Source organism: Heteronotia binoei, chromosome 6 (genome assembly GCF_032191835.1).
Source record: "Heteronotia binoei isolate CCM8104 ecotype False Entrance Well chromosome 6, APGP_CSIRO_Hbin_v1, whole genome shotgun sequence".
Classification (NCBI taxonomy): Eukaryota; Metazoa; Chordata; class Lepidosauria; order Squamata; family Gekkonidae; genus Heteronotia; species Heteronotia binoei.
This window is the reverse complement of record NC_083228.1, coordinates 83,244,578-83,259,556: the sequence shown is the minus strand read 5'-3', so window position 1 is coordinate 83,259,556 and position 14,979 is coordinate 83,244,578. Positions and strand designations below refer to the sequence as shown.

The following is a 14,979-nucleotide window of genomic DNA, read 5'->3' as shown; positions in this document are numbered from 1 at the left end:
CACTTAGGTTTTACATTGCCATAATGACCTGAGAACTCCCAGTTTGAATCTTCCTTCAACCTTTAAGGATGACATGTAAGCAAATTGTGAAAATCCAGTCTAAATTCCAGTTATTAAGTCTGTAATAGTATTGGTCTACTTTATAGCATGATTGCAAGGATTACTGCATTAATGTAGATGATATACCATAACCCTCATTCAGGGGTAGATTGACCCTTAAACTTACTGGGAACGTTCCTGGTAGGCTGTTGCTTTGGAGCCAGAAGCAAGCTAAATTGAGTGTCCCATGATATGCTGACAGTAGAGATATAAAAGCCCTGGTGAGAAAAGGGAAATTTGTGGAAATACCACTTTCCCTCATTTTTTCTTTCTCTTAGGTTTTCCAACAAAATTTGGAAATTTTGGGGAGTTCTGGAAAAAAAACTCCAATGAAATATTTTCTCTTTTGGAGTGTGTGAAAAAGACAGGTTGGGTGTGCTGTGGGGTATATACAGCTCTTAAATCCAAGTGAATTTCTGCGCCTAATCTTCATGAGGGAAGCATGCAGAGCTTACATTGCTTTTCACCTGTTGTATGCCTTTTGCTGTCCTTTTGACCTGACTCTTCCCTTGTGGTTTGCCTCTCACTCAAACCACTGTGGCACACATACCCACAGACTGGTAACAAGTAGCTTACTACCCTACCTTGCTGGAAGGTGGCGGGGGGTGGGGGTGGAGATCAGAAGAAGGTTTGGCAGAAACTGCACTAAAACCTCAGGGGAAAACTGAAAGTTTCATTGAAAACTGAGCTCTCTTAACGAGTAGCCACAGAAGGAAGAAGACAGCATCTAACTGGAACTAAATCCAGCTGTGCAGGTATTATTATTGACCCTCTGTGTGACCGTTTTAATGACCAGATTATTCTTAATATTCTTTACCATGACACTTATTTTTCTGTTTTATCCTCAATTTTTTCTACTTCCCATATACCAAAAATTAAGGTATTAAGGTAGCATTGGCTGTATTAATTTAGTTTCCTCTCACATGTTGAGTATACTGGCAACTTTACTTGTATAAAATGAAGGTATTTAGATTATGTGAATACGTCAAATATTGCAATTCTATATGTGCAATTCTATAAGTTAGTTGTGTTTTATGTTTTAAAGCAGTAAAATTAGTTTAGTTTAGGTAGGACAATAAATATTGCATATATTTCAATCCCCCCCATTTTTTTCCTGTAATAAAAAGCCCTAGAAAAGGAGTTTGTTTTTGTACCTTCTGGAAATTTTAGATCTCTTAACTGTCCAGACTGTGCAGTAATCTAGAAGGTAGCCGAATTAGTCTGTAGTCATAGTAGAACTCAATTTGTTCCAGTATTCTAATATTGAAAAAAGGGATAATACTGTAAATACTTAAGTACTTGGACTCTGTGACCATGAACTCAAAATGACTTGAGGTTAACATACATCCTTTCTCTCCATATTCATTGTTAGCAAAATTTCATAACTTTACCATAATATGAGAATTAGTGTTTCTGCAGATGGCCAGAACAATAATCACTGTCACTGGTTCCTTTGCTGTCCCCTAATATGTGAGAGGAAAATGTTTGTTATCTGAATGGCTGGGTCATAGAGAAATATGGACAGCCTTAATGGAAAGTGTTGCTGGTGTCTTTTTTGCTGCTTAGATACAGTGTGGCAAGCTGTTTGATCTCACTGGAACTAAATTCTGCAGAACTGAGCCCTTAGTATCTCAGCATAATTTACTAGGGTTTTTCTCTTTCTGGATTTACAGAGATATGAAAAATGCTGTAATTGGAAACAACAAACAAAAAGCCAACTTGATTGTTTTGGGAGCAGTTCCAAGGTATGTCCTCTGCTACTCTCCTTTTCACTAATTCACAGTAGGTCTGAAGCGCAAGTTTTTGAAATTCTGGCACTTTGGTTTGACTTTTGACTCTACCTTGTCTTGACTATAACTGAGACTTAGTATATCTAGCTATTATAGAAAAAATATGTAGATAGATGCTTCAAAAATTGGAATATATTTTGCTTTTACACTCCTGTTTGTATGTGTATGTCTCCAGTGCCAAAATAGGCATGGTTGGCAAAGTCTCTAAGAAACTTTGCCATTAGAAACCACTAAAGGCAATTCTTTGGGTTGCATAGAACAATGAGAACAAGAAAGGAACAAGGCAAAACAAGTAGCAGCGTGCGGAAGAGGAAATCAAATTTGCAAGCTTAATTTTGGACTGCAAAGCTAATGTCTTTTATAGATGGTATTAGGCATCAAGATTACTTATTACCTTGATTAAACATAAGGATTCCAAGGCCTGCTAATTGTAAAATAGATGTAACACAAACTGAATAGTCTGTCTGAAGCTGAATGTTCTGTCCTTACATTGTATATGGTGAGAGAATAAAGAACAAATCTGCTTTCCCAACAATACAACAGATTAGTTGTATTCCAGTCTGTCTAACTCAGGGGTGGAATGGAACTGGCACCTGCACGCCTTGTATGCATCCTGCAAGCATGTAGTTGGCTCTCTCCTGCTTCCTTCTCTGAGGCTTCCCTCTGCACAGAAATCTAGAAATTACTCTTCTGATACTATGAAGCGCTATCACAGCTGCATTGCTGAACTGGCCTGGGAATGAAAGTGCAACATTTAGCTTTTGGGTCCTGATGAATTCAGAATGTCACTTGGAACAGACCTTAAACAAATGTATCATTTTTGCTTCCTTCATCCAAGTTGAGATTTCTCAGCTTGTTTGAATAGGCAATGTTGTTGACGGTTTTCCAAGGAAATATTTGAGTTTTTTCCCTGCAAGTTGCAAATTGGAAGTGTAAATCTGGGGGGGGGGGTGTGAGGGGGGAGAAAGAAGTCAGAATGTATACAAAAAACTCCCAAAGTTTCCCAGTGACTCATGGTTGGTTCAAACATACAGGGTCATTTCATGGCATCAAGTATAGATTTGTATGATAGATGATACTTTAAATAAGATAGATTAAATACTTATGAATATGCAGATTTTGCAGTCATTTTTTTTCTAGAAGTTGTTTGTTTATTTGATTTATAAATTGCCCAATCACTGCTACTGCAGGGGTCCAGGTGATGAACAGAGGCATTAAAAATATTTGCTAGAAAAATACAGAAAGTGAAATTAGAAATACATTGTAAAAACAGATGGTCAATAATACATTAATTATCCAGGTTTGCAGACTGCTGGCCACTTCATGGACTGGGGAGGAGGGGGCAAAGTGAGCTCGAAGAACAGAAGAGGGTGCCAGCCAAAATGGAAACCATTACCGTCCTCAACCAAAAGCCTGGTAGAACATATCTGCCTTGCAGGCCCTGTGAAATTACATAAGGTCTTGCAGGTCCTGTGGAATTGCAGAGAATTCCTCTAGGTTGGGGCCAGGACCGAGAATGTCCTAGCCCTAGTTGAGGACAGTTGGATGTCTTTGGGGTCAGGGATCGCCAGCAGGTTACTGTCCAAAGAGTGCAGTGTCCTCCCTGGGACATAATGGAGGGGACACATCTGCAGATACATTGGTCTGTGACCACTCAAGGTCTTATAGGTCAACACCAAAACCTTGAATTTTACTCAGCCAGTGGAATACTGAGTCCAGTGGAAGCCAGAATAGCTGGCACAGCTCTGGATGTATATGTGCCATCCGTGACGTTCCCAGCAGGACTCGCACCCCTACATTCTGGACCAGTTGGAATTTCTGGGTCCACCTCAAGGACTGGCCAGCACAAAATGAGTTACAGTAGTCTAGTCTGGAGGTGACTGTTGCATGGATTACAGTGACTAGGAGCAACAGGAAAGAGACCAGTTGCTGGGCCTGGTGCAGATGGAAGAATGCCAGCCAGGCAGTATGTGTTATACAGGTCTCCATATCCAAGGAGGCATCCAAGATCGCTCCCAATCTCTTGACAGATTGTGCCAGAGTCAGTGACACCCTGTCAAGAGCAGGTAATCTATACCCCAGTCCTTGACTCCACCCTTGGGAGCAAATAGAGGTCCCAGAATATGGTTAGTTCACCACCACTGCTGTTACCTGCTGGGTCCTTTCCAGAATGGGCAGGCACCTCAGTGTCTCCTCCCTGACCTCTGTCTTCTGCTCCTTTTATCCTTTCCCAGCTTCCTTTTGACCCACTTTCCTTCCCCATTTACTTGTGTCTCTGCCTCCTTGTTTCTCTTCTATCTCACCAATCTCATTCCTGTTCCTCCCTCTCTCTTCGATCAACAGTGTCTACCTTGTTCCTATTCCGGGGGCAGGTCTGACCCATCCTCCCAGGCTTCAGGCAGTCTGTGGACTGTTAAGCTTTACACTGCCTGCTTCTGGACTGCAGGCCAGCTTTCTGACCCCATGTCATGGGTAGCAGGGACACCTGGCTGGTATTGATTCCTGCCAGGGGCTTGCCTGGAGCTGCTGTTGCCCGCTGACTCCCTCATAGTCTGCTTTGCCCCAGGACCCTGGGCAGGTGAGACCCAAGAGCAGTGAGGTTTCCTTGTTCTAGCCTTGGCTCTGGGGATGCCTTACTGGTATGGGCCCTACTGGGGGTTGTATGTATGAGAAAGGGCTCCCTGACTTAGTGTTCCTCTTACCAATGACCATCAAAGATTTTGTTTTACCTGTCCCCCCCCCCCTTCTGCACCTTTCTGTCCTCCCTCTTCTGGACTTGGGTAGCCACTGGGAAGGGATCAGCAGCAAGGTGACTTCAACTCCACCAAGGGAAGTAAGAAAAATCTTCCCTTTCTTTCAAGTGGAGGCAGATGGCATCTATGCTGATTTGAAATGCCTTTGGAGTCCATGTCCTCTTTCCTTCCTCCATGCTCAGCATTTTTGCTGACACTGTTGCTTGGCACCTGAAAGTTGCATTTGGTGGGTTTCAGGTGGGGCTGCTGTGGGCTTGTGTCTCTCTCGTCTTTGCCCTTTATTGAGGCCAGCTGTGCAATGGCAACTGCCTTGATAATGACGCTGAGAGGGACCTAAAGGTCATCTAATCCAGGCCTGGCTCACCTATTTCAGTCCTATGAAGGTGCCCTTGATTACTGCTTTAGAGGAACCCTACCTGCCCTTTGGCCCCTTTGGTCTGTTGGGTGCTTATGCTCCAAAATTTTGCCCAGTTTGAAATTAGCACATTATTTCACTTGGCGAGATACCCCTCTCCAATTGAAATGGATGAAGAAAAAGAAAGAAACACAGTTTGCAGTCTTTATTAGTGGAAAGGGGCAAGAGTCAAATTACATCTTGACAACTAACAAAATTTGTGACAGACTTGAGCTTTCATGAGTCACTGCTCATTTCTTCAGATACATCTAGAATGTGAAGCTGCTAGTCCTTATATCTTGGAGAATGGAAAGATTTCAGATGCCAAATGAGAATAGCATTGGCAATGAGACAGGAAACCTAGGTCTCAGTTCAGTCCTGGAGGATGCAAAGTTTCTATCTCTGGTACTTTGTGTTGTATTTTATGGCATGCATGGTCTGGTCCGGCCCAACAAATTGACAATTATCATAGATCTGACTCTCATAACAAATGAGTTCAACACGTGGTCTAGCTGATAGTGGTATTAATTCAAACTTCTCCAGTATACCTACTGATTAGACTGCTTCTGAAATGTCACTTTCATGACAAAGGTACCTATGATTTTTTATATAAGCATCTATATTGCATTTACAAATGAAGAACAGCAGGTGCCTTACTCATAAGTATTGCTGGGCAGGAACTGCTTTTGTGTTATATTACCAGTTTCTGCCAAAAATCATGGGACCAGGAAGGAATAATCTTTATTACTACCTCTCCTTTCCTACATCAATCTAAACTGTGAATTAAAGTAGTTCACCAATAGAAGATCTGAGGGAAGACTGACTAAACATCTGTCTGTACAATTATGCCTCCTAGAGGTTGCACTTTTTTATTAATTCTTAAGTCCTTTCTTTTGATCTGGGTGATGAAGTATTAAGGGACTAGTTCTGTGTTCCTGGATTTTCCCAGTTAACATCACCTGAGTCATGGGGGCAAGTGTGTGTAAAGATAGGTCATGACAATGGCACAGGCTGTGTTCTGTCACTGTTGCAGTTGGTTGTCAGTTCCTTAACTATCTATATTTAACTTTGATCAGAAGGTAGATTGATTACTTCTGTAGTACATATATAATCTTGGTCATTTGTCTTTAAGTAATTAAATGACACTGTTTTAAGATCAGAATGTCTACATTTAATATCAAGAAGAGTACTTAATGGGAGGCCTAGAGAGACAAGAAGGTTAGAGTGAAAGTGGTTGTTTAGCTCTAGTTTCCTTAGTTTTAATTACTTCAGTTAATGTAATAATGGTGACCAAAATCATAATCTTGCTATTACCCAAGACTCTACCTGATCACTAAGCATGATAAACTATAATCATAGTGATAAAATGATTACTTGTTTCATTAAGCCTATCCTGTTAAGCTTGTTCTTTCTCTCTGTGCTTCAAGGTGTTTGGATGTGCAGGAGGCACCTGAGTTCACCTTTAAAAATATTGTCATAAGCAGCTTCTTTCATGGCTGGAAAAAGCCTTGGCTGATTTCAGTCAATCATGACAGATAGTGCAATTTATTTCTTAATACCTGTGCTGCCTGTAGAAGGTTGTCCACTGAACTACTTTAACTATTAAGAAATCCAGTCCAAAGAGACTGTATTAACACAAATATTCTTTTTATCTCAGGTGTATTCTTAATACTGTCTTGCTGTGTTATTATCTCAGGTTTTATTTATTTGATGTATTTATGTACTATACTCTTTACAGGTTTCTCAGTATTTCAGAGAGATATAATGAAACACAATCAAAATCAGATTGACCACATAAAAGTTAGTTTGAAAAGCTGCTTAGAATCAGCAGCCATAAATATATTGCTGTTGTTGTTATTATTACTATTACTATTATAATGGCAATTTACTACTACTACTACTACTACTACTACTACTACTACTATCTCAGCTTATGTGAGACTCTGGGTGATGTACAAGGGGGCATAATGCCATAAAACAACCAAAAATTATTAAAATTTGTTACACAATGTGATAAATACTAAGAAAAACCCAGAATAAAAGAGATCCAATATAGCATCCTATAAATTTTCTGTCCCAATTCTGGACTTACCTGGCCATTTTCTGGGCAGGAGGAGAGGGGACTCAAAAACAGAATATGGGAGGAGGGGGAGGGAAGAAACAATGATAAAAATCAGGTTAATCCAAGTCAACCAGAGTACTATAAACTTCAAATAAAGGGAGACACTAAAGCAGTCTCCTTTAGCAAGTTGTCAGAAATAGCATAGTGGGCACAACTGTGGTTCATTTCACTTTGTCTTATCTTTTCGCTTTCATGGCAGTGCCAGTACTTCTGCTGAGATGGATGGAACAAAGAATGACTTTCATTTGGCAAAATTCTGCCTGCCACCTCCTTCAGGGCAATAGGCAGTTTGGTGTAGTAGTTAAGTGCGTGGGCTCTTATCTGGGAGAACCGGGTTTGATTCCCCACTCCTCCACTTGCACCTGCTGGAATGGCCTTGGGTCAGCCATAGCTTTCACAGGAGTTGTTCTTGAAAGGGCAGCTGCTGTAAAAACTCTCTCAGCCCACCTACCTCACAGGGTGTTTGTTGTGTGTGGGGGGGAGGTCGAGGAGATTGTGACTGCTCTGAGATTCAGAGTATAGGGCAAGATATAAATCCAATATCATTATCTTTTTCTAGCAGGAGCTCCTCTGCATATTAGGCCACGCCCCTCTGATGTAGTCAATCCTGGAGTTTATAGTAGGCCCTGTACTAAGAGCCCTCTAAGCTCTTGGAGGATTGGCTACATTAGGGGGGCATGGCCTAATTGTCAAGTCTGCTTCAACTCTGGTCAAGTCTGTATCCCATCTCTGGTTCAGGCGTAAGCATTCTGGGTAAAAGCCACACTGTATGTCAATGCTGCTAGCTCGAGCTCTCCTTTCCCCCCTCCCTTCCTTTGTTATGTAGTTCTGCTTTGAAATGGGAATATGTGAAAGAGATTATGGTGCCTTCTCAGGCTGGGCGCCGGGGGAGGTTTCTCGCCCAAGGCCAACAGGCCTGAGAATGAATTTGTAACATCAATGTGTGAATGTGCCCTGCATAGTACCCCCTCCCTAAAGAATCCCTTTGAAGTATACCTTATATGATTACACTTTACTGTATGGTCTTCAGTCTTTCAATCTCTCTGAGTAGTCGAGAACAATGATATCAATAAACTAGAAACTTTTTATCAAGAAGGTCTCGTTATTGAATCAGCCGACTTGACATTTTAAAAGACTCCCCTTCGAAGTTCAACCTTTCCAGCAACTTTAAAGCCTTTTGGCTGACCAGATTCCGGACAATGGAGAACTTCCTATCAACGTGGATCTGGAAGGGGCAGAGGCGCCGTGGCACGTCCTCGACTCCAGGAGAGCCGTGGAGTCCCCCCCCCCCCCCGGTTCCAGCTGGTGATTACACCCCGGCAGTATCAACCGCGGACCTCTACCATCACCATGGAACAGGCCCCGATCCGCCGGGAAGCCATCCCGACTCGCCACACCAAGCAAGTCCGGATCGCCGGAGCAGAAGCCGCCAACCCGGGTCCCATCAAGTCGGGAGAGGCGGACAGCATCGTCATCGTCCAAGTCCCACGGGACGAGAACGCGGATGCGGAGTGCAGAGAAGCCGAGAGCGGGGAACTGAGGCCCAAAGACATGCACGGTGAGGACTATCAGATGTTCCGCTCGATGGTCCGACGGGAGGTCGACGGAGCGATCTGGGGCCTGAAGGATGAGATGCACACCCTGACGGCCCAACTGGGGAGGGCGCTGGGGGTGACCGGGTCCCGCCGGCAACAACCCGCTCAGCCGGCGGCCCGAGGCCGCCCAACCAACCGGCCCAGGCGGCAGCCCCCACAAGAAACGCAGCCCCCCAGATACCGGCGGCACCCCAGGCACCGGCGGCTCCCCGCGACGCAGGCAGAGGCCGGGAGCTGGATGCTACCTTCGACGGGGATCCGGAGGAGGTGAACTACTTCGCCATTCAAGCGAACAGCTTCATGTATTATTGGGGGAACTCCTTCCCAGATGAGTTCAGCAGGGTGGACTACCTGGGCTCGAAGCTGAGAGGGGCAGCCAAGCGCTGGTACGTGAGCCTGTGCGAAAGTATAAGCCCTGACCTGGACTATATGCACACCTTCCTCCAAGCCCTGTTAACCCAGTATGAAGACCCCCTGCAGGAGACCTGCGCGCTGTGAGCCCTCTGCAACATGCAACAAGAGTCCTGCTCCATCCGTATGCGGCGGATTTCCAGGCGAACGCAGCCAGAGTCCAGGGCTGGAGCGAGCTAATGAAGATCGAGCATTTCTCTAATGGGCTGAACGCCAGCATTCTGGATTGGGCCCTCACCCAAGTGAGCCCAGACACCCTGGTGGGGTGGATCCAACTGGCGGGCGAAGTGGAGACTAACCTGAAAAGAGTGGCGATGCTACGCCAACACCAGTCGGGGAAGAGTCAGGCGAGGGGCGCCCTGGGAAAAGTCAAGCCCCCAAAAGCCAAGAGACCACCCACAGCGGTGCCCGTGGGGCCCCGCCGATGCTTCCGGTGTGGGGACCCAAACCATCTTGCTTCCAGCTGCCCGCAGCCGGCCCCCGCCCAGGCTCCCCTGCCGGCAGCGAAACCCAGTACCCCGGGGCTGAAGAAAGCGACCGGTCGCCCTAAGGATGCGGCGAAAAGCAGTACGGTGGTGCCGGAGGAACCCCTGGACGAGGAAGTTCTGCTCTCTGTGGAGCTGGCCGACCTGACCTGGGCCGAGGAACCGGCGGGAAACGAGTCCGGCCTGCTCTGAACAGTGCCAACCAGCAGGTCGAGCGGGAAGAGGCACCACTGATGGTGAGAGTAACGGGACGATTATACTTTGTCACAGTGAAGCTTTTAAACCCAAAACTGAGGAGGTTCCTGCAGATTCGGGCCCTAATAGACTCGGGGTGCAACTGAGAATTGATTTCCCCCAAAGTAGTGGAAGCCCTGGGGCTAGAGAGCTCGCAGCTGCCTCACCCCTCGCTGTTTGAGCCAATGGACGGGTCCGTGATGTGTGGGGAGCCGTGCACCCGGGAGACGCAGGCCTGCCCCATGGGAATCGAGGAACACTAGGACCACGAGATCTTTGTTATTGCCCCCTCGTGCTCCTACCCGGTGGTATTGGGGGTGGGTTGGCTGGAGAAGCACAAACCCCTCATCCGGTGGAGAGCCCAGACAATCAGATTTCTGGACCCGCTGTGTAAGACCCACCTGTGGGACACGGCGTGGGGGCCGCGGGCTCCCGTGGCTAAAGAGAGAGCGTGTGTGTCGGTGGAGGAGGTACACCCCGTCCCTAGTGCCTACCGCGACCTGATGGGGGTGTTTAGCGAGCAGGAAGCCAACCAGCTGCCCCCCAATCGGAGCACAGACTGTGCCATAGAACTGATTCCAGGGGAGAGCTTGCCCAAAGCCAAACTCTACCAGATGGGGTGGGCCGAGAAGAAGGAACTGCACAAGTTCCTAGACCAAAACCTGGAGCGGGGATTCATTAGATCAGCCACGGCCCCCCACGCCGCCCCCGTGCTGTTCCACAAGAAAAAGGACGGCTCGCTTAGACTTTGCACAGATTTTCATGGGATAAACGCGATTTCGATGTCCAATGCCTACCCCATCCCTCTCATCCGGGACTTGTTGAACACAGTATCTGGGGGGAAAATTTTTACTAAGTTGGACTTGAGAGACGCGTACTTCTGAGTGCGCATCAAGGAGGGGGATGAGTGGAAAACGGCGTTTAACACCCCGATGGGCCAGTTCGAATACCTGGTCATGCTGTTCGGGTTGCAGGGGGCGCCGGGGGTGTTCATGAATTTCATAAACGATGAGCTCCGAAAATTCCTGTACAAGGGGGTGGTGGTGTACCTGGATGACATCATTATTTACTCCCAGGACGAAAAGTCCCATGTGAAACTGGTGAGGAGGGTGCTTAGTACCTTGCTAGAGCACCAACTGTACGCTAAGCTATCCAAGTGTGAGTTCCACTGGAGCGAGCTAGACTATTTGGGCTTCCGGGTGTCGGGCCAGGGGTTGGCCATGGATCCCGCTAAGGTGCAGGCAGTACTTGAGTGACCCCCCCTGAGAACACGTAGACAGCTCCAATCTTTTCTCGGGTTCGCAAATTTCTACAGGGCGTTCATAGAGGGGTTCGCCCAGATCGCCCTGCCCCTGACCGAGCTCCTAAAGACGAAAGGGAAGGGGCCAGAAGCCAAGCGGCCGGGAGCTCGGTTACACTGGACTCCTAAGTGCCAGGCGGCCTTCGACCAACTAAAACGCCTATTTACCAGCGAACTGGTCCTGAGCCACCCTGACGAGCAAAGGGCCTTCGTGGTTCAATGCGATGCCTCCGACGTGGCCGTAGGAGCCATTCTCATGCAGAGGGACGGGGAGGGGAAACTACGGCCATGCGCGTACATCTCCCGAAAATTCTCAGATGACCGAAGGAACTGGTCAGTCTGGGACAAGGAGGCGTTCGCAATCATGTTTGCCCTGAAAACCTGGAGATCGTGGTTAGAGGGGGCCAAGGTGCCGTTCGAAGTGTGGACGGGCCACAAAAATCTGGAAGCTCTGACATGGAAAAGAAGGCTAAGCGAGAAGCAGATCCGATGGGCGGGCTTCTTTTCTAAGTTCGATTTCACCCTGAGGCACATCCCGGGGACGAGGAACTTCTTAGCCAATGCCCTCTCCCGCCTCCCGCAGCACGAGAGTCAGCGGGAAGAGGTGGTAGACTCGCTAATCTCACCCTCCCAAGTAGCGGCCGTGGTCACTACCCGGTCTCAGAAAAGGAGGGAGCTGGAGGGGATCAGTCGGGAGCGGATTGCCACGGAAACCGAGCGGGAGGGAAAAGACCGGCCTGGAGGGGTGCTGAAGGGGAAAGACGGGCTCTGGTATAAGGGGGAGAAGCTGTACATCCCAGAGGGCCTCCGGAGGGAAGTATTACAACTGTGCCACTCCTCCAAACTGGCTGGGCACTTTGGCTATGTGAAAACCCTGCACTTGGTCAACCGGCAGTTCTGGTGGCCGTCCCTGCGGAAGGAAGTGTCTGAATTTGTGACCAGCTGCCCTGTGTGCATTATGGCCAAACGGAGGGGGGGGAAACCGCCAGGGCTCCTACACCCAATAGAGACGGCTAAGCGGCCATGGTCGGTAGTGTCAATGGATTTCATAGTGGAGCTCCCCCCCTCCCGGGGCAAAACGGTAATTCTAGTGGTGGTGGACGCATTCTCAAAGCAAGCCCACTTCATCCCGTGTGCTCAATTGCCCACAGCTAAAAAATTGGCGGCCCTCTTTTTTTATCACACGGTAAAACTACACCCGTTCCCCGATAAGGTCATTAGCGACCGCGGGCCGCAGTTCGTTGCCACCTTCTGGTGGGAGTTTTGTAAATTGGTGGGTATGGAGCAGGGTCTGAGTTCAGCCTACCACCCCGAAACGGACGGACAGACGGAGAGGGTAAACGGGGTCCTAGAGCAGTATCTAAGGTGTTTCATAAATCAACGCCAGTCCGATTGGGTGGACCTCCTCCCCTTTGCAGAATATTGCTACAATAACAGTGCACACAGCTCCACCAAAGCCTCTCCCTTCGCCACGGTCTTTGGGTATGAGGGAAAACCAATCCCCCTCCTACCGGGGGGGGGGAAGTCAGGAGGTCCCCTCAGCCTTTGAACAGTGGTGGCATGGTCCGAGTAAGAGTTGGCCAGCCATCCAAGAAAACCTAGAGGCTGCCAAAGAGACTTATAAAAAGCAGTATGACAAGTCCCATGTCCCCGCTTGGGATTTCAAGGCCGGGGACTCTGTGTATCTATCAACCAAGAACCTGCCTCTCGCTCAACCCTCCAGGAAACTGGCATATAAGTTCGTGGGACCCTTTAGAATCAAAAGCGTTATCAACCCAGTGACTGTGGAATTAGATCTACCTCCTGCCCTTGGTACAATACACCCTGTATTTCATTGCAGCCTGCTGCGTCGAGACCCTGGCTCTTCGGACTGGCATCCTCCACCACCAGGACCCCCTCCCATTCGGAAGGGGGAACAGGGCCTTTCAGGCTGCGAGGTCCAGGACTCTAAAAACCATTTGCCTCTCCTGCGACCACAAGCGGTGGCGGGGGCTTAGGGGGGGCAGTATGTCAAGTCTGCTTCAACTCTGGTCAAGTCTGTATCCCATCTCTGGTTCAGGGGGAAGCATTCTGGGTAAAAGCCACACTGTATGCCAATGCTGCTAGCTCGAGCTCTCCTTTCCCCCCTCCCTTCCTTTGTTATGTAGTTCTGCTTTGAAATGGGAATATGTGAAAGAGATTATGGTGCCTTCTCAGGCTGGGCGCCAGGGGAGGTTTCTCGCCCAAGTAGGTGGGGGGCTGTGGCTTAGAGAGTGACTTTCTTGAGAAGGTTTGAAACGTAAATGTGTTTTTATTGTTATAAAAATATTAACTTTTCCAACATACCTAATGTTAAATTTAATAAAACCCAGTTGTCAGATCTAATAATTTATTAAGTCTCCCATCCGCAAATATTTATGTGCAGGTGACCAATACTGCTCAATTTCTTTGGATCTCTAGGTATGTTCAAATGAAATTGTTCCAATATTTTATGTTTACTCAACTTATAATAAAAATGCTGCCTGTCTTAAACCTAATCTAATTCAACTATAACTTCCTGTAGCTTTTATTTAATTGTTGCGGTATTGAATGGTATTGGGAAAAGCCTTCAGAAGGGTTAGTTATTGCAACATTTGTAACCTATAGGCCATAGAAACCAGAAAGGTGTGTTCCTTTAAAACATTGGAGATTACTTATATTTTACCTTTTGTAGAGGAGAATGGAAAGTCCCTTACTGATCTATGGTTCAAAAAGTATATGTAATATTCTAGCTTTTTTTCATTGCATGGCTTTGTCAGTATTGGAGATAACCTCTTATCAAAGCAAAAAGCACTAAATTGTGATGCAATTTCTAATTCTGCCTCTGGGGAAAATGAATACAGATGGTTCTTGGCAACAGCAAATCCAAAGTGCTGTAGAAACTGGGCAAAATGCTTTTCTGAAATTACTGTTAAAGAGTTACTGAATATTTGAAAATTGCTCAAGTGTGTAGAAAGTTAGGGTTTTTTTCACTTTGTTTTGAGCGCAGGAATTAGTAGACTTTTTTGATCTACAAATCTAACAATGATATAACTATCTATCCTCATAAGAGATAACCCTTGGGAAGATTAGTCACATTCCAAATCATGTCACAGGTCTTCATGAGGCAGTTAAAGCACTAGACAGAGGGTATCTGTAAAACTTAGTGCCCGCTTACATGCAAAAAGAAAACGCAGTAGGGCCACTTAGCTCATTTCTTCTGAGAATTAGATCTGAGACTTGATAATCTAAATGGCACACTACTTACTCTTACCTGTCTGTTGCCTTGTATAAATCTTCCTAGTTTGCAGCAGAGATTACTTGGCCTGTTTTGATATGCTTAGTTTTTCTCATTTTATCTAGAAATAGTTCTTGATATCCTTCTTTTAAAAATATCCTCCCTGGGAGACTATTCCACCAATGGCTGACTTCTTCCACCTGCTCAGTCCTACCCCTTGGCTGCTGAATCCTGAAAAAAGAGCTGCTACCTAGAGCTACCTGAGTGTTCTTTCTCATGGGCGACTGTTTAATCAAAGGCTAAGTTTTTCCATCTGTTCATCCGTATCCATGGCTTCTGTTGTTGTTTTACTCTTGTGTTGTTCATGGTTTTAGTTTTGTAGACAACTTTGAGTCCTGCCTTGCAGGAGAAAAGTGGAATAAAATATTAAAAACCTTTCTGTGGTTGTTGGGTCAAGCTTTTTTACAAGTGGCTCAGGTTACCATTGGATGTTTCTTAGGTTTCCTTTGTGATGCTCATAGAATGACCTGTGGAATCCTACTGATTGATTCATGGCAGCCA

General features: G+C 46.4%; 1 protein-coding gene across 4 annotated transcripts in view; it reads left to right on the top strand.

Annotated features, from left to right (window-relative positions):
* Positions 1-14,979, top strand: part of ARMC8 (armadillo repeat containing 8) — an 82,303-nt gene that overhangs the window by 13,250 nt on the left and 54,074 nt on the right. For 3 of the 4 annotated variants that reach the window (XM_060241970.1, XM_060241973.1, XM_060241971.1), the window contains exon 3: positions 1,773-1,844. The exons of the other annotated variant lie outside the window; for it this stretch is intronic. In XM_060241970.1, coding sequence (XP_060097953.1) covers positions 1,773-1,844 — 72 coding nt within the window. The remainder of the gene's footprint in view (positions 1-1,772; positions 1,845-14,979) is intronic. 4 annotated transcript variants of the gene reach the window in all.